The sequence below is a fragment of the Rousettus aegyptiacus genome, unplaced genomic scaffold (genome assembly GCF_014176215.1).
Source record: "Rousettus aegyptiacus isolate mRouAeg1 unplaced genomic scaffold, mRouAeg1.p scaffold_m13_p_7, whole genome shotgun sequence".
Taxonomy (NCBI): domain Eukaryota; kingdom Metazoa; phylum Chordata; class Mammalia; order Chiroptera; family Pteropodidae; genus Rousettus; species Rousettus aegyptiacus.
The window spans coordinates 15,744,233-15,763,290 of record NW_023416310.1 but is presented as its reverse complement, the minus strand read 5'-3'; the positions used below and the strand labels follow the sequence as shown (position 1 = coordinate 15,763,290).

Here is a 19,058-nt window from a genome sequence, read left to right as displayed (position 1 = left end):
ATGGGAAAATCAGTAAGAAAAGTGAAACAAGAAAGGAAAAAGGCGCTTGAATGTCAACAGGCTAAGGAATCACCTCCTGGTTAATGAAGCCTGGGCTGTAGAATAATAAATGAAACAATGATGATGATAATGATGATGATGATGATAGCAACGGGAGTATTAGCAGTTAGATGTTGACCTATGGCTCCATGAAGCCCAGTTTTCTGCAGAAAAAATAAGGTTTTCCTGCTTATGACGTTGAGGAACTGACATCACTTCCTTTGTCTCAGAGCCTCAGAATGAGCTGAAGCCCTCTTTACTGCGTCCGAAAGGAATGCTCCTCCCTGTATACACAATGGGTCAAGCCAGTGTCATTTCCTTGGTGACCTGAGTCCAGCAATCCTGCTACAAAGCATATACCTAGCATGCTCTGTGCAGAAAATCAATGAACTGTCAGGCATTTCTTCTTTAATTATCTGGGTTTTTGGCAACAATAGAAATCTGAGTGAGAACAAACAACCCTCAAACCTTTTCAGGGGACCTGAACATCTAACTCCCTAATGTGAAAATAACAGCTTTTTCAGCAGGGACTGGAGGTTCCAAGGCAAGGGGGAGAGAGAGGAAGGGCTGTCGGCCACCAGGTCACACACTGAGTTCCTGAGATGCTGAGAAGTGCCCTGAACATTTGACCTGAACCTCCGCTGGGCCGGGAGATCCGCTGGAGTCAGCAGGCCAGCTCCCCGAGGAGGGGGTGGCTGCTTCCTGACGGCCCACCCCAAGTGCATGCTTCTTCCCGCTGCCCTGAGGGGCAGTAACAGTACAGTGGGCAGAACGAAAGTCAATTCCATCTGGTCTGATCCTGGCTCCTTGGATAACTTTGGACCTTTCAGGAAACTTTCTAAGCCTCATGCTGGTCCCCATCTTGAAGGGTATGAGGATTACATGAGATAATCACAGGGGGGGTCACTCAGGGCCAAGCACACACAGGTGCTCTGTGCATGGCAGCTACGAGTGCCCGTCTGGGGCGGGGCCCCCAGCACCACCCTCCTGGCCTCCCCTCCTATACCCACGTCTCCTCACCGAGCTCTGGCCTCTTCCAACGCGACATTGAGTCCGGCCGTCTCCTCCTGGGTACCGGTGGAGAACCCGAGGATGTTAGGGTTGAACTTCTTCAGAATATCTTTTAGGAGGGAAGAAGCAGACAGTGCAGGTGAGAGGGAGATGGGCGTGCAGTGTTGGGGCGCAGGTCGGGGGCAGGACAGTTCTAGGTGTTTTCCGGGGTGGCCGACTTCCCTCCTTGCAGGTGACCTTCTCTGCCTTCGCTCGGCGGGAAGGCCCTGGCCTCAGGGGTTGGTAGGATCACAGTGACGGTGCTTCTCCGTGTCGCTACTTACTGGGCAGCGTGGTGTGGGTCTCTAAGACGCCATCCCCTCCAGCGCTGGGGAAGAGAAACACATTTGTCAAAATGCCCCCAACCTGCTGCTCCACACGTTGCCATGTTTCTGAGTCAGAACCAGAGCGTCCGCCCCTGGCGCATGATTCCCATCACCCCGAGGACCAGCGCGGGGGGCGGGGGGGTGGGGTGGGGCTCCTTGCAGTTCAGCGCTGGGCCACGGAACCTGCCGCAGTCTCCGGAGAGGTGGCAGGGAAACACGCCACTCATGCCTCTTTGGGGGAGCATCGTCAATAGAGAATAAGTGAAGAGCGTCCTCACCTCCAGGAGAGTCCGCGCCAGGAGACGAGCACGTCGCTGGAGTTGCCTGGGCGGGCTCCTGACGCTGTCTGTGAAAGGCAACGAGGAGGCTGCAGGCTGGGCCGGGCCCAGGTGCGGGCCGCGGGTGCTGGGAGAGGCCCCGCTTGCCCTGCGTGGCAGCCTGGATTTACCTTTTCTGAAGGTGGTACTTGCTTTTCTCTGAGTTGTTCTGACTCCCCAATCCTCTACACGCAGACGGAAACCACGTCCTAGAAGAGCTGAGATTCTGTATTCCCAGCCTCTCTAGCTCCCATTTCTTTCTCTCCTTGCCGGACGTAGTCCCAGGTGAGACTCTCATCTACCTGTCACACACAACTCTCTGGCCTCCAAGTCTCTTTCGTCTCACTGGGCTGTCCACCTGCTCTTCTCAGTAAACCTCATACACCCCCCCCCGACTCTGACCTTTTGGTAGGTGTCCCTTCCCCACAGTGCCAAAGCCACCCCGCTTCACCAACATTCTGACCTCGCCATCATCTGGTTTCCACTTTCCTTCCCTTGTTCACCACCCTCCTTTCCTGCCCATGCGAACCTTCAGGTCTAAGCAAATTGATCTGAAGTCTGAGAGCCTTGAACCGACCTGCCCCGCGGCCACCCACTCCAGCCCTTCCCGGAGTGCTGAACACAGAAGTGTTCAAAACGCTCAACTCCCTCCTGTCCAGCCCTGAACTCTTGAATTCATTCTCTAAGACCTTTGTCGGTTTCTACTTCCTCCATAAAGCGTTCTCTAAGTGCCCTGTCTTAAAAAAAAAAAAAAAAAAAAAAATTCCTCTTTGAAAAGTACAAAAAAGATACGTATTCACCATAACGAGTGAAATGATAAAGATCCTTAAAATATTAATAATCCGCCCCGACCTTAATAACCTTGTCCCCTGCTGTAGGGTCTCCAAGCCCTCCTCACCCCTAACCATCAATCCTCTCCGCCAGAGCTAATTAATGGTGAGGAGCCCGGTGTATATCCTTCCACAACTTTATCCATGTTCATACCGAAATTTAAACACATCCACATGCAAAGGGGAGGTTGTTTGTTTTTACAGAAATGAATACCTGATTTTTAAAAGTCCTGTATGTCAGGCTCTGTAGCTCTCCGGTGTAACTTTCTTGTTTTCCCAGCCGGACAAGTTTCTTGGGGGTTATAACTATGTCTCATACTTCTTTTCCCTCAGAACTGCTCGCAGTGCGTCTTGCACACAGTAGCTAAATAGTTGGCTGATGTGATTCATTTAGTGAAATTACTCTGTGTGCAGGAACTGGGCTCCTTCTGCCCCAAAGGACGCATCTTTAAATGGCATGAAGGGGCACTGGGCAATATGCGGGTAAAACCCACCACTCTGTGAGTCATGTAGACAGAGACGAGGTCCCTGATAAAGGCGGGCAGCCTTGCTGAGTAACATAACACAGAGATGAAATACTTGGGGACAGTAGGGAAAGGGGGGGGAGGTGCATGTCTCTACCTAGGGATGAGGGGAGGTCTCATGGACGAGGTGGTGCTTGAGTGAGACTGTGAAGGGCAGAACTGGGCATTCTAGATTGCCTGGTGATGTCTTGTGGCTGCCTGGCTGTGTTTCAGTGCCTGACACAGGTACATTCTCAATAGGGTCAGTTAAATGCTGAATGCAGAGCCAGTGCAGAAGAAGAGTTGATTCTGCACAGGGCTTGGCTGGTGCCCGTGCCTGGCACAGCTCAATACTCACAGTCAGTGAGTCGCCCAGGGCGGCTACCACTTTGATGTCTGCTGGTCGGAGCTCATGGACTAGGACAGACAGGTAAAAAGAGGGATGGTCAGGGAGAAGTCTTTCTTTTAAAGTATAAACTTGACTAGGAGTCCGAGATTCTGCTCTAGTCCCACAAGTCCTCATTATATTTATTTCCATCCTAAGGCTTTAGCAAATTTGCTTTTTCCATGCATTCAGAGCAACCAAGGCACTGGTTGCTCTGAATGGGCTTGAATGGGCTTGATGTCTATTGCCCATCTGGAAAGGAGCCCAGTTCCCACTGGAGGGGTCCATATAAGTTCCAGTCACAGGGGTCACGTGCACAGGCAGAGGGGACCCCAGTCCCTGACTTCTCTGGGAAAGGAGGCCTGAGGGGCTGCCACTGGGTCTAAGTGGAGATGAGAAGTGTGATTCGTGGAGAGGCCTGGGAGCTCAGCAGTGACCATAGGCCAGCTTCCCGCAGGCTGTCCCAGATCTAGGTCTGCATTGCATGGCAATGAGTGCGTCCTGCTCAAGCCTCCAAGGCATGTTTACAGGGTCTCCCTGGCACTTAACAAGGCCCTTAATTGAAGGGGGAAATGATGTTTTCGCTTACCCGAGGTGGGAACACTGTTGGAAGGATTCCACTCCGTACACAGGAAGTCACTGCCCCAGTTCTAAATCAACGAGAGGAAAGACACAATGTCTAACACTGATTGTGGAGCCCAAGAAGAACTAGCTAAGGAATTTTCAATAGAGGCTAGAACTATGTCACTGTAGGGGATCATGTGAGGGTAAGAACTGTTCGTTATAGCTGAACTGCAAAGGAAATGAGAGAAGAGAAGACGGAGTCTGCCTACCCCTAGGCACAAAACAATGTGCGGCACACACGTACGCACTCACACAGTCTTCTCATCTCAACTTATCTACACTCTTGAAGGAGCCAGCAGTCCTACCAAAGCAGAGGAGAAACTGTGTACTCGTACTGTGAGTGGTCTCCCAGAGGAACACAGATGCAGATGCCTAATAAGAGATTACAGATGGGTTTTGGTGGTGGTGTTGAACATTAAGCTAATGGACTCTAATTACAGTGCTAGGACTGAAACAATAATTAGAATATTTTTAGGAAAAGAACATTTTCACAATTGCAAAGTTACCGGTTTCTGCATATCTTTTCTGTACATGTGTATATTCTTTTGCACATTTAATTGAATAGCCAACCGCTTCCTCATGTGTGTATAAAATAATGCCGATAACCTAGATACCTTTAGTCAAATTCTCTTGTCTCTAGAATACAGAGCACCTTTTCTAGGTGCTGGAGGAAGGGATGAGGTGGGAAGCAGAGGGCACAGAAATGACCTGTACCAGCAAGTTGGGGGAGAAATAGTCTTTTCCTCAGAGTCTCAAATACCCGCACATCCCCAGGAGGGCTCAAGGGATTAGCCCAGTGCTGAGTGCACAGTAGGGCTCCACAAACAGGCGTTGACTGGGGGATGTGATTGTGGGGGATGTGATTGTCAGAAGCTTTGGAGGCTCATATCTTCTGTTTTGGTCAGATGATGATGAAGACAAGTCTTGTTAAAACACTCCTCTCTCGAGGGAGCAAAACGAAACTGCTTTTAAATATTATTTGCTTAATCTGACATAATTTAGTTTATTCCAAGGGATCGCTCAATTCATCACACTGATGGATTCCTTCTTCTCTGCGGATGTTCTGCTGAAATTAAGAACATGCTCGTGTGCTGATGACAAATATCGGGGGAAATGCAATTAAAAAAAAAAAAGTAGCCCTGAGCTCTTTAGAATTCTCTGAGATAACTGGTGAGCCAGAGACAAGCAGGTTGCTCGTAGGTTAACAGACACAGGTCAGAACGCGAGCATGCTCGTGGTCACGGGGGAGAACCACGTGCTGCATCCTACGCCGGTGCAACCGGATGCCCTTGGGATCTTGTTAAATGCAGGTCCTGATTTCCAGTAGGACCGGGGTGGTGTCCAAGACTCTGCCTTTCTAACAGATTCCCAGGTAATGTTGATGTTGCCTGTCTGTGGCTATTTTAAAAGGTAAGGTGTTAAATAAATAACAGCACATCCTAGGCCTGGATTTCTAACTCTCCTGGCAGCAGAAGCAAAGATACACGAGACTGCAAGATCCAAGAGCGCAAGCCTGACCCCCTTGGCTCATCTTGTGTATCCAGCACTTAGCGCAGAGCCTACTCCACTTAGGCATCCAAATAAATAAGTGTTAAATAAATAAATAAATGTCTGATTGACAAGATGTAGCTGATATTTCAATTATAATGACTTTTGGTCAATGGTTTGCCTGGGACAAGTCTCCCTTGGGCTATCACGAGCCTGAGAGAATCCAGAGAGGCTGCCCAGCCATGAAGCTGTCAGGGCTGGGACCGCTCAACTTAGAATCTAATAGCTCTTCAACAATTTCCTATAGGTTAGTCTCGACACTTTTGCTGGCTTGTAAAAGGTCCTTCCTCCATCACTCCTGCTGCTGCTCCTCAACCCACATGAATCGGATCTTTTACAAAGGTGAACAACATTATGTCACTGTCTCCTAGAATCTCCAAAGGCTCCCACACCTCTCTACCTGAAGCCAACCTTCCCACTTAGGGATTCAGATTCTGTACGACAACCTGACAACCCCTCGGGCCTCCTCACCCCTCTCTCTACCTCATTCACTTGCCCACAGCCACTCTGACCTTCTTTCTCTTCCTCAGATACGCCTAACTCAGCCCCACTTCTGAACCTTTGTGTTCCGTGGTCCTGCCTGGGACCCTGGCTCTCCAGACGGCTGGTGTCTTTTCATCATGCATGTCCTGACTCAAATCCTTCCTCCTCAGAGAGGACTGGCCTGGCCTTCCCAACCGCCGGAACTTGCCACTCCTACAGTGCCCCATCGCACGTCGACTTCCTCAGAGATGTTAACACTCTCTGAAATGACTGTGTTTCACTATTTATTGAATACCCCTACAGTAGACTGTAGGCTCCACAAAGATGGGACCCATCTGTCCAATCTTCTGCTCCATCTTCCTGGAACAGTGCCTGATACATAGTAGGTGCTCAACATGGAATGACCTCTAATCCCCCAAGGACAGGGCCACATCTGATACTTCTCTGAATTCCCTCTGGCCCCTAACATAAGACTGGACACACCATAGCTGCTCTACTGAAACTGGTGGTTGGGCCCTTGTCCTGGTTGTTGAACTCCTATGCTGGCGGCTGAGCTCCTGTCCTGGTAACCAACAAGCCAGGTCCTGCAAGGCCTCGTGAGGTCCAAGATCCTCCAGGCCATCTTTGGAATAGCAGTTCTCAAAACCATGGGTCTTGAATCCTTTGGGGTTCCTCAGGGCCAGTATGATTGACTTGAATCAAACAAGCCCTGAGGACCCACCTGGGTATGATTCAGCTTCCTGTTGGGCCCGTGCCTGGAATTGAGATTTTTTCCACTCAGCTCCCACCTTACAGGAAGTCAATGGCACATCATGCCTACTACCTCCCTTCATTCCTTCTTGAAAGGCTGAGCTGCCTAATCGGAAATGATGTTTCTTCAAAGGTCAGGGAAAGCTGATCCATGGCACTTCCTTTTGTTGGTTGCTGACGTCAGCTCAGCACTTGAGGACATGTTAGGACAATCCTGTGACTTTATGGTTCAGGAGACATTTTTTTTTTTACATTGCAATTTCCAGTATGTAAGAAGGGTACATTTCTGCTTAAGCTAACACTCTGAAACCTGCACCACACCCCCGAGTCACTGCAGGTAGAAATGGTTTGTCCCTGAGAGAGGCAGACATGTGTCAAGGGTTACCTTAATGGCAGGATTGGTGGGGTATGTGTAGTTACTGTTCCGGAGGGTTCTCAAGAAAGGCTCTTTCTAAGAAAGAAAAGAAACCACAGGAAGAGGTTATCTGGCAATATTGAAGTTGCTTAGGAAAGATAAGAACTAATAATCCTGTCTTCTACATTTATTTAACATGATTTTTCTACACTCGAATAGAAAGAACTGTATCAACATAGTTTCATTCATTCTCCAGAGAGTTTTCATATCAGCATTGGCAAGGAATACACAATGAAAGCCCTGAAAAGGATTCCAGTATGTTCTAGTCAGAGTTCTAAGCTTTTGTTTTCACCCTAGCAACTGAACAACTCCTTAATCATCAGAATGATCTATTTTCTTTCTTTTGTGATTTATCTGGCAAGAGAGTCACATTATAGCATTTTATCTTTTCTAGAAAGTGTTATGATTATCCGCACATTTAAATATCTCCTCTCCCCTCCTCCACCGCGTCCCACCCCCCACTTCCTTTGAACTCTGTGTCTTACCATCATCAGGTTGGCTTCATATATTTGGGTCATGTTTTTTCTCGTGAAACATCCTCTTCATTCCCTACTCACTTATCTATTTCACAATCAGTTTTCGCACAAGCCTAGTCGAGAATCCAAGTCTTTTCAGTTGCAGGTGATGGATTAATCAAGAAGGAAGAAGGACGAGACAGAGGAGGAGCAGGAAAAGCAAGGCAAGAGGAAAATGTAAGACTTGATAATGAAGCAAGAACCAGTTAATAAGATGCTGATCAGGAAATGCCAAATGGCCCAGGGCTGTCAACTCTTTCACAAGATGGGTCAGTGGGGTAGAAGGAAAAATTTGGGAATAAAATGAGAGAAAAAAAAAAAAAGAAGCAGAATGTTGGATGAGAGGTCATTGGAGATCATTCCAGGGGTTGAAAACTGACTGTCCATGAGCTAAACCCATCCAGGAGATGTTTCGTTTTGTTTTATTCTGCTTTAGTTTTGGCCTGAATGGTATTAACAAAGGAGGAGGAGGAGAAATGGGAGGAGAGCAGAATCCGAATGCTCTCAGACGGGGCGTGCTCTCTTCGGTTCTGTCCTGGCCACTGCCTCTCATCTCAGGCCTGATCCCATCCACACCATGGTGTTCCTGCTTGAGTCTGCAACCCCTGAAAGCCCCTACTTTACACATGAGGAGCAACGGAGGCCCAGAGTGGGGAAGGGACCCACTCTGGGTAGAGAGCAAGTTGTGAGTGCAGAGCTGGGGCCTGACATCCCAGGCCTTCCTAACCAGCAAGCAGCAGTGCAAGGTAAAAGAGGGCTTTCAATGGCATGTCACCATGGCTAACGAGGCTTGTCTCCAGTGAAAGTTATTTAGCATCCCCCGAGCATTCACCATCAGGCGAGAGCAATCTGGGAGCATTCCATAAATAACTGACCCACATTTGTTGAGCCCCATGTGTTCAGAGCACTGTTCTAGGTTCCAGGATGAGGGGAAGAAATGAAGGGGCTGACAGCCCAGTCAGACAGAGAGCACTGAGAAGCTATGGGGTGGCAGTAAGGCATCAAAGAATAGTGTGGCCAGGAAGCACAGTGATTACTGAGGAATGGCAGCAAGATCTGGAGATGTATGGCCCTTGCAGGCAAGACTCAAGGGGAGAGGGGTTAGTAATTAATTCTCCCCTCCCCCCTGCTTCAGGGGAGACCTGACTGAGACTAGGATATGGAGGCTGGAGCTGGTTTCAGAGTGGCCAGCACAGGAAGAACCAGAGGGCAGACATGCACCCTGCCCCTCTGAGAGTGCTGAAAGTCCAACTGGAGGGCCTATCTGGTCACATGATCCAAGTGTTGGGGGAAGGGCCAGAGGGGGAGACTGAGTCAAAGGAGTTAGAGGTCAGGGAGACACCAGAATGTGGTAGAAAATGAGGCCAGAGCAGGAGAAATGAGAACAGGTCCAGGCCAGTGACAGATAGATGGCCTGGGGTGCCCAGGGCTTGTTCTGTTGACCTTTGGCCATGAGTCAGAGTGGTCTACAGGCCTGGAGCTGAGCAGACTATGTGGAGAAGGGATTCCACTTAGCCTGACGGGCTCTCTTAGGCTTCTTCTGTAACACCGGTAAGTGAAAAGGGAAGCCCAACAAAGGCCAGCGCGAGAAAGTCTGTCCAAAGACAGTGTGGCTTGCCTGGGAGTGGGCAGAGCTGGACAGCGACCTGATGTGAGTCAGCAATGTGAGCTCCTGGCTTCAGGAAAAGGTCATACTCATCTTGACTGTATCGCTAGGTATAAAGTTCCACAGTGAAAAAATGGAACTGTTTCTATTCTGTGCTGCTCAGACCACACTGGAGTGCCCCGGCAGGTCTGAGCACCAACTTAAGAGGGGCCATGTTCCAAGGAGACATATCTACTACATGAGACGGGGTTTGGGAAGGCTTGTCTGCGATGGCTGAGGGAACCGAGAGGACTCGGTGGCGGTGGTGGAGGAGAGGAGGACATAACAGCATTACACCGAACACCCTCTGACATTTCTGGTTCCACTCCATCCCGTCCGCCCCACCCCCTTCCACATGTTCTGGTTCATGACCTACTAGTCTAATTCCACAACCTGTTAATGGATAGCCACCTGGCAGTTTGCCTCGAGAGTGTAGAAGTTTAAGTAGAGGCTTATAATGATGCCTTCGGAGGGATGTGGTAGAATCACTCAGTTATTCTGTAAGAGATTGCACCCACAGGACTCCTAGGCCCTCCCCGCTGAGATCCTAAGATCATATAATTCTCTGTTGTTTTATGATGGGAAGGTAGGACCAGATAACTTTTAACATACAAAGTGATAAGGATCTGAACTGGGGTATTGGCAGTGGGAATGGAGAGGAGGGGCAGGTGGGAAGAGCACCAGGAAAAATCCTATCGGATGGGGTTTCCGCCTGATGGTTCATGTCCGTACAATGGTGAAAACCACTATAATACTGATAGAAACAGGAAAGTCTTAAGGATCAGAGAGTTCGGGAAGACAAATGTTTCTTATTTTGACACTTCTTACTCAAAAATTATTTTTCAAATGAATGTTTGTTGAGCCTGAAGTGTTAGTGAGGTCAGGGTAGGATTAAGAGATTTAGAAGTTCCAAGCATCCAAAAGATAGTAGTGTCCCCCAAAAGTAATTCAAAATTGAAACACTGCTAAACAGTTAGTATGGATAAGAGAATCCAACAAACCTCTGCTTTTTCCAAGACAAAAGATTGGATGAAATATCACTTGAAATTATTTCAGTTTCTTTCTCTGCTTCTCTATCTGTCCCTCTCTCTTTGATTCCCCTGCTTTGTTGACACCCTGGGCATACATTTAAGCTGCCTTCTGGGTAACCTTGTGCCACATAGGACATCCAAAGGGGAAACAGCTCTTAAGGGTTAGAAATATAGAGGTAGAGTTTGGGAAAGAAATAAGAAATGAAGACACAGATTTGGAGATGCCTGCAAAGAAATTTAACAGGAAACTCTGGAAATGGACAAATCCAAAAGTGAGGGGATGGGGATAGAGAGAAGAGAGAATAGGGCTGAAACATGAAAGTTGGAGAATATCCACATTTTTGCGGCCGGGAGAAGGAAAGAGGGTTATTGAGAGATGCGAAGGGCAGTGACTAGAAAAACAGAACAATGGAGACGCTTTCGTGTCCCGGAAACTCACGGAGGAGGTGGTTAACTTTATCAAACGCTTAGAGAAGGCAAGACGAAAAAGAGTTGACAAAGGACCATGCTGGTCTTTCGATTGCTTTCTTCAAAGCCTGAGGAGCCACAGTCAGTAGCCCTGGGTTAGGGAAGGAGTGGGCAGAGAGGCAAGGAAGGCAGGAAGGGACAACAGTCACAGAGCTGCTATTCAAAAGTTGTCTGTAAAATCGTTCGTCCATCATGAAAGTGCAACGGCCATTCAGAGAGTGCTGCTAAGTACCCAACCTGCCTGGGCAGCATGCATTTACAGTTGACTGGGGTGGGGGAGGAGCAGGGAGGAAGCCGAGAAAGCTCCCCAGTGCTCCCATCCATCTCCGCCCCCTCCTCCCACTGGGTCCTGCCTGTTGCCTCTATGTTTAGACACAGCTAGCACTAAAATATGTGCTGGCTGGCCCCTGTTGGCTCACACCAAGATGCTCGTGGACTTTAATATAGCTCCAAGGCACATGGGAGGGAGCAGATGGGACCTGAGGAACACAGAATGCTACGTAGTGTGGTGCGGTGAAATTGGGCTGGCCAACAGATGGAGTCTTTGGGAATGGGCTCTGGGGTTGCCTGGCAACTGCTTCTCCTAGGCTGGGCTTCTAGGGTTCCAGGAGGCTAGATTTGCAATCCTTTGCTCACCAATGACTCAGTCAGGCTCTGTTCTGATGGAGGAGCAGAGCCCCCTGTGGCTTGAGTGCTGGTGGGACCCCATCCTTTCAGGGTTGCTTGCCTGGTCTGAGGAGGAGAATGGCATACCGTGTGGCCTGTGGTGACAGGGCTCTCCGTGACCCAGTGCCTCGGCTCTGACAAGGTACTTAAGAAATGTTTGTGGGGAGGAAGAGCAAATGATGGCTCCCTGGAATTGGTTATTCCTTTTACTACTTAATGAAGGGTTGAATCGGTAGATTGGAGAGAGTTTTCCGTGGTTGATATTCGGTATGGCCATATGAGTTGTAAAAATATTGAAACACTTACCTCCAGTATGGTTTAAAGCCTCTGCTGAGTCCCCAAATGCCCCTACTACTGAAGTTGCCTAGAACCTCCTGGACATGCTCAGGGATCTAGCAATGAAACCATTTACCTCTGGCACAGTAGGTCCCCCTGGGCCTTTGCCCCAGCCGTCCAGCCAGCATCTGACCATTCGGACTGGAGGCGTCCATGGTGCACTGGTTGTTACCTCATTTGACTATCTCCTTTGCTCTGAACGCCCAGGAACTGAGCCCTCTGCTGCCAGTGCCCCCACTTCCATATCATCCTTCTTCCCACCACTCCTGTTCTCCTGATGAGGCTGACGGCACATAAGGCTGAGCCTGGGCCGAAAACTGATGCGGGGGAGGTAGCAGACAGGAGGCATAGGTCTGGGTAGGGCTGCCGCCCTCTCTGGATCCCTGGCAGACGCATGGGGGAGCTGCAGGGCCTTCCCTGCTCAGCTGGGAAGGTGGAGGCCGAGAGGCAGCCAGCCCAGGAGGGAAAAGCAGCCTCTCAGATTGGGTCAGGCCCATCTGCTTTTATTGCTATTGAGGGCTCTCAGGCCTTGGCCTTATTTGGTTAAAAAGCCATAAGATGGCCTAGAAAAGGCAGTGGGAACATGAACCTGCTCCCATCCCTGGGCCCGAAATCAAGTTGAACAATCGCTTACATTTTCCTCCTTAAAAGGAGCTGAGTCCTCACCCAAGTTCTCAAAAGGCCACTCCTACTTGCCCCTCCTCCACACAGCTCCCAGGCTCTCCTCTTTGACCCTAGCCCTGCTAGAAACTCCCAGTTCAGGCTTTACCACCACTAACCACAACTTCTGATCTGGCCGGCTTCTCGCTAGGCTTCACCTACAGCCTGACTCTCTCACCTGCCCCACACGCTGCTGCTAAAACGAGTCTTCTCACCAACCTTCTGACTTCAAGACTTCCTTTCTCAAGCATCTACCTCTCTCCTCCTGATCCTCTCCATCTGCTAGGCCTTCTCTCCACCTGCTTCTCCCGTTCCCGAAGAAGTAAGTGCCTCTGCACCTTCTTCTCTCCTTCCCATTCTCATCAACTTCCTTCATCCTCTAAAGTCCATCCACTCCCAGGCGATGAGCAATGAAAATGCTGTGGTGGAGAACGAAGCGGGGGGGGGGGCGCTGAGGTCAGAGCTCTGGGTTTCTGGGGGGAAATAAAGCAGGCCCTCCCTTATTACCTGAGTCGGGCAGGAGAGGGGTAGATCTGCTGTCAGGTTTAGGGTTTCCGTTTTCCCTCCTACTGGTTCAAGCTGATTGGGGAAGACAAGAGAGACACAGGTGTACTCATTTGTTTCTGTGGAAGTGAATATTCCCTGGCAGCATCCCGCAGTGGGAAAACTCCGAACTTGACCTCGGGGGCTCTGCTCGTTGTGGGATATTGACAGAGTGAATCTCTTAGCTTCTTTGGGATTCGGCTTCCTCAGAAACTGATAATACTTCTCTTGAAGGGGTGTTGAGACGCTTAAATGAGGTAACATGGTTTAAAGCGCCTAGCACAGTTGCTGACACATAGAAAATGTTGAATAAATAGTCCCTCGTCAGAGTCCAAAGCACAGAGAAGACGGTGTAGTTGATTCTGGGATCTTAAAGACTCCACATTTTCAATTTGAGAGACTTCTATGGAGGTGCCAGTCTCTGCTCCTCTGTATCTTAATGGCAAAAGAGGTCAAGAACAAGCTCCCTTCTATGGGGGCTGGCACTCTGCTCTAGACTAGAACCCCAGAGAACCAGGGACACCCCACTTATTTTTACCATATTGACCCAAAGGGCTCTGGAGAGCTGAGAGTGGAATTTCTGGTTTGGGTGGATGCAGTCTGGGGCGAAGAAGGACATATCCGGGCGTCCATCCTAGAGAAGAGAAATATACTTCCTCAACATCCTGTTGGTACAGATGATGGACAGGGAGCCACAGCCGATTGACTTGACCCCTGGGATTGATCCCCCAACACCCTTTGGGTCTCTGAGCCATTGGCCTTGTACGAGGCCTGCCCACCTAAAGGAGAGGAGAATGATCCCACAGATTCATAGCCTTGGGTGGCCCCAAAAACCTATCCTCCTTTCTAACCCAACAATCCCCCTTATTCAAAAAAAAAAAAAAATAACCCAAAAACAACAACAAAAAAAACCTGCCATATTTGTTTTCAGGCACATTTGTGTGACACCTGGCCCACGCCATGGCTGAGAGGATGGGACCTCGTTCCCAAGGAAGTCTCGGCCAGCCCGCTGGGAGAAGGTACTTCCCAGCCTTTGGCCAGCAGGTCTCTGTGGTCTTGGTGGGGAGAATGGGGCAGGCTGATTCCAGGAAAGTGTGCCACCCTCCTTTCTCTTGAGGAACTCAGGGGTGCTTGAAGCTCCCTTCAGTTAGGTGAGGCCTCTAGGATGGAGGCCCAGGTACACATAACTGAGAACCACCTTGGTCCGCTCACAGCCTCTTCTGCTCACAGTGGGAGTGTCCACCGGAGGGCACGGCCAGGTTAGAAACAATACCCAGAGCCCTCCTTGGTGACTGCAGTGTCGTGTGTGTGTGTGGCAGAAAGTGAATATTCTGGACCTGGACACGTTCAAATCTTGCCTCTCTGTTCCATATTTCCTATGTGATTTTTGGAAGGTGACTTCACATCTCTGAGCCTGTGTTATATGGGGATGATAAAACTCACCCTCAAAAGGTAGTTGTGAAGATTTGCTGTATGGCAAGGACAGTGCCCGGCACATAGCAGGTGCTCAATAAAATGGAGGCTGCTCTCAATAGTAATGAGAACACCCTACATCAGGAAGCCTCTGGGAATGCAGCTCAGATGTTCAAAGAGGCTGCGCCCACCAGACCAGCTCCTGGAGCACTGCCTGTGTCTTTTTCCTTTTATTCGCACTCTTATGGAAGCACCTGGTGTTTCTGCCCTGAATTTCCTCTTCTCTCTGGGAGCCCCGCTGGGAGGGCAGGGAGCATACCTCCAGGACGGGGAGCCGGATGTTGTGGAAGAAGGGCTGTAGCACCACGGAGAAGTCCTCCCGCGTGTCATAGCGGCCTGACTCCACCAGCTCACGCATACTGTTCTAGGGACACATGCATGGGTGCCTTCAGCACAGGCCCTAGGTGGCCCAAGAGCCCAGTGGGGCAAGGGTGGGAGTGATGGGCAGAGTCCTGACCCCCATCTCCCTGGCGGGGGCGGGTTGCTACCTCAGCCCTTCCTTTGAGAACACAAACACACTTAATTGCAAGGCTCTTTCTAGAGAATTAGAAACAGGTTGGGTCACCTTTCTGTTTTGCTTTTAAGTGAATTGCAAGCTTTGAAGGGCCAGGCAGGAAATCTTACAAGGAATAAAAACCTAGGAAGAGTCTCCCGGGGACCCCCAGGTTCAGGACCTACAACCTCCTTACGATGAGCCATGGCCTGCCTGTTGAGGAGGTGGGTGGCGCTAGTGTGCAAGGGAGAGAAAGGCAGTCCTATGGAGCATCCAGGGCTACTGCCTGCCTCAGGCCAAGTGTTAGGGGTAAGCCACCATGCACAGCTGGGGCATGAGGGCTTTGCCACCTGGAATCCTTTGGGATGACTCCAACCAGGGTACCTAAGATGCCTCAGCCAGGTGGGGCAGAGGAGGGGGCCTGGATGGTAAAGTTCTCCCTTGAATCTTGCATTCCTTCCACATCTGTGTGACTCCCCAAGGGAGCTCAGGGCTGCTGGGTAAATCAAGGGCGGGGAGGGGGGGAGAGTACACCAAATGGTACCCTTCTTGGTCTCACCTGGTAGGCTCTGGTGATGGCCTCCAACCTGGCCAGCTCTTGGGAGTTCTCCGGCGGGGTCAGAGCGCAGTTACACAAAATGCTGCACAAAGAGAGGGAGGCAGGAGGACTCGGAACCAAAGTTCTGGTCAGGGTCTAGCTCTGCTGCACAGCGTGGCTCACTAGAGGCCAGGCTTAGGAGCTCGTGTGACCTGAGGCTCTGACACACATGCTCAGGGGCAGGTTTCAGACCCGACACAGGGACTGGATAACGTCCCAAGGGTGTGTGAATGAGCCCTCTCATATTAAAATAGCACAAGTATTAAACCGTAGGCACTGTGACTACAGCAAATTACAAGGAACAAATAAATTTAGGCAATGGAAATGCAATGTTTAATTTTTAAAAATAAAAATGCATCCTCTGGTATCGGAGCTGGTATTTTGGGGCCTCTGACACTCATGCTCCCAGACATCTCCTTCGTTCATACTGATGCCCCACGGTGTCTCCTTTTATTTTATTATGTATTATTTCACACCCATAAAATATAGTTAATATTAGGAGAGATGTTATCTCTGAACCACTCGGGACAGTGCCTGGTGCACAGTAAGTTCTGTGAAAGCATTTGTTAAATCAGTAAATGTACACATGAGGTATGAAGGATAATAAAACACCCACCCACATACCTCTCACCCAGCCTGAGAAACAAACCCTCCTACTCTGAAGTTCCCCGTGTCCTTAACCAGTGTGCTCCTTTCCCTCGAGGTGACTGGACCGTGTGGCTCATTTCCTTGCCTTCTGTTTCAGTTTGACCACATATGTACGTACATAACCCCAAATGCCGTCCCTTCACAGGCTGGGCCACACTGTCTCTCAAGCACTAGTCTTTGCCCCAGACTTGACCTCTCCCCTTGGGCTCCCCCATGTCACAGAGGTTCCTTATAGCACCCTGAGGTTAAATAAAGGGGAAGGCATGGCTCCAACCTCCCGGAATGGCTCAAGACCCCCTGGACAGACTTGGATACCTGGACAGACCAAGTCACAAAGCTCCCGAGGAGTCACTGAATAAGACAGACCAGATGGTGAGCGTTGCTCCAGCCAGGGGAATCTGGCACCTGCCTACCTGGCCTGCTGCACTGGGCACTTGTCTGGGTTCCCCAGGAACACCTGCCGTATGACACTGGGGTCCATGAAGTCCACGAGGTTGACCAGGGCTCTGGGCACCTGAGGGCAAGGCCACAGATGAGAGAGGGGCTCCAGGGGCTCCTTCCTTTAGCTGTCTTACAGCCCAGAAAGGTGGGTACGGGCTCTAGGCTCTCTGCAGAACTCCAGCTCAGAGGTCCCTGATCTCCACAGAGCCACCACCTAGGGCCCTGCAGGCCGTGTCCCCCACATGGGCTGCAGGATGAACAGTACTTCCTGGAGTGCGACAACATGGCAGACCGAAGTCTAAATGTTGAGTTCAACTCTGTTCAGCCAACAGATGGTGGACTCAAATTCGTTAGCTTTAAATTTGGTGAAATAGATTCCCCATTTGCCAGGACATTAGCCCTTGATTATTTCTCTCCAGCCCTTGATTATTTCCTGCCATCCCAACCCGGACTAACTCTGCTGAGCAGGCCTGGCGACTCAGCCACTAGGGAAGCATCTGGCGGTCAGAGTATAGAAGCAGCTTGCATATGCTGGGGTGGGGACAGAGCACATTGCTGGGCACAGGACCAGGGGAGGGCAGGCTTGCTCTAGACCCACCCGATGGTCCAGAGTACAGTGCCCAACCTGGAGCCACCCAGCTGTGACCACCAGGGAATGTCCTAGGTAGCGGTGGGAGGACAATTGGCATACACACTGCCCTCCCTTCTTCAAGCCTGAGATCCTTCTGGGCTGATTCCAAATGGAATGAGGCTTCCTTAGGGGTAGGATCCAACCTCTGGAAAGGGAAGAGCCCAAGCCCTTGGTGGTGTCCTTCAGGGGAGGTGGTATTTCACCTTCTTTCCCCATCCACATTTGAGCTGTTACCACTCACCTCTCTATGCAAGATGTCCAAGGCATTGCGGAGTCGGTCAAAAAAGTTGGATGCAGAATACAGATTCTGGGGAGACAGGAGAGAAAGGAGGAGCTGGTTAGGGGGAGAGGGCTGTGGGGGCAGGTGTAGGTCCCCCTTCTGGCTGTGGCCCTAAGGACTTGTTCGCCCTCTGACCTCCAGCTGTCACTAGCTCATCAAGTCAGAATATGAGATGAGCAGTTGACTGACTGCTCGCTGTTATCAAAGCGGGGCCAGCCAGAGTTTGGGTTCAGGAGCGGAGAGTAGAGTTCTCCTTCCAACTGCTTGGTGTGTATAGTTTCTTCTCTTTCTGAATTCTCAAAAATTGTGAGAGGCGGATAGAAGCACCGTCTATCTGTCGCCTGCTACCTCACGCCACCCGGGACATGGAGGTGGAGTCAGAAAGCCGAGGGTCATGGGGCAAGAAGTGTGTGCACATGCACATATGCACACACACACACACACACACACACACACACACACACACACACACATCTGGTTGGACAATCCTAGGGTTGATTCTAGGGACTGTTCTCGAAGAGGCTCACCAAGGCCTCCCGGTCCATCAGGAGGAAAGCCTCCCCATTACCCCGCCTCCCCATTACCGAATCTGTGCAGTAGTCACATAAGTCATTTTCTCCAATCATCACCGTGATAACCTTCCAGTCCTCGTGGAAATTTACTCTCTACATAGAAGGAAGAAAATGCTTGATAATTTCAAACAAACAAAAAAACACCATAGCTCTAGGAAATTCATTCGACCTTCTGAGACTTCCTCGCCCACTTAAAATAATAGAATCAGAATCTCAGAGCTGAAAGAATTTTAGAGGTCTTTTTTATAGGCCACAGATTAGCATCAGGAAGGACTTTCAAGGTCATTGTGATCAGCAACAAATCTCTCCCCACTGACATAATCTCTTCCAGAGGGTCTCTGACCAGGGCTTCCCTACTGCTACTTGAATGCCTCTGGTGACAGGGGGCTCACCACTTTCATGGCAGACCATTCCATTCGGGGACTCTTGTGGGTTAGAAAATTTGTGTTTAAAAGTAATGTAAATCTGACTCACCTGGTCATCTTTCATCCTCTGCACCAGAGTCTGAACTTGGCTGATAAGATCCCTGAGAAGGAGAGAAAATCAGTCCGGTTGAGGAACAGTGCTTGGATTTTTCATCCTAAAGGGCCTGAACTGGAGGTTTCCATGACGTTATCCCCAACTGCATGAGCTGGCAGAGACCCTGAGGCTCAAGGACAAAAAGATACGTGCCTGTTCTGGAGAGTTATTGCAACAAATAAGCCTTTGTAAAGCCAGTTGTGTGTCTGTCCTAAAGTTGGAGTCAGAGATGCTGTCGATTGCATTTATGGCCCGTGGTCTTCTTTTTA

The 19,058-nt window shown here is 50.0% G+C and overlaps 1 protein-coding gene across 5 annotated transcripts in view; it reads right to left on the bottom strand.

The window, feature by feature from the left end:
* The window catches only part of PLB1 (phospholipase B1), a 144,620-nt gene that overhangs the window by 16,222 nt on the left and 109,340 nt on the right, over positions 1-19,058 (bottom strand). For all 5 annotated transcript variants that reach the window (XM_016145347.2, XM_016145345.2, XM_016145344.2 and 2 more), the window contains exons 37-50: positions 18,745-18,796; positions 18,283-18,363; positions 17,660-17,725; positions 16,760-16,860; positions 15,660-15,741; positions 14,867-14,971; positions 13,673-13,768; positions 13,099-13,170; positions 7,241-7,306; positions 4,040-4,100; positions 3,424-3,482; positions 1,694-1,761; positions 1,374-1,417; positions 1,060-1,159 (exon numbers count right to left, since the gene is read on the bottom strand). In XM_016145347.2, coding sequence (XP_016000833.2) covers positions 1,060-1,159; positions 1,374-1,417; positions 1,694-1,761; positions 3,424-3,482; positions 4,040-4,100; positions 7,241-7,306; positions 13,099-13,170; positions 13,673-13,768; positions 14,867-14,971; positions 15,660-15,741; positions 16,760-16,860; positions 17,660-17,725; positions 18,283-18,363; positions 18,745-18,796 — 1,053 coding nt within the window. The remainder of the gene's footprint in view (positions 1-1,059; positions 1,160-1,373; positions 1,418-1,693; positions 1,762-3,423; positions 3,483-4,039; positions 4,101-7,240; positions 7,307-13,098; positions 13,171-13,672; positions 13,769-14,866; positions 14,972-15,659; positions 15,742-16,759; positions 16,861-17,659; positions 17,726-18,282; positions 18,364-18,744; positions 18,797-19,058) is intronic.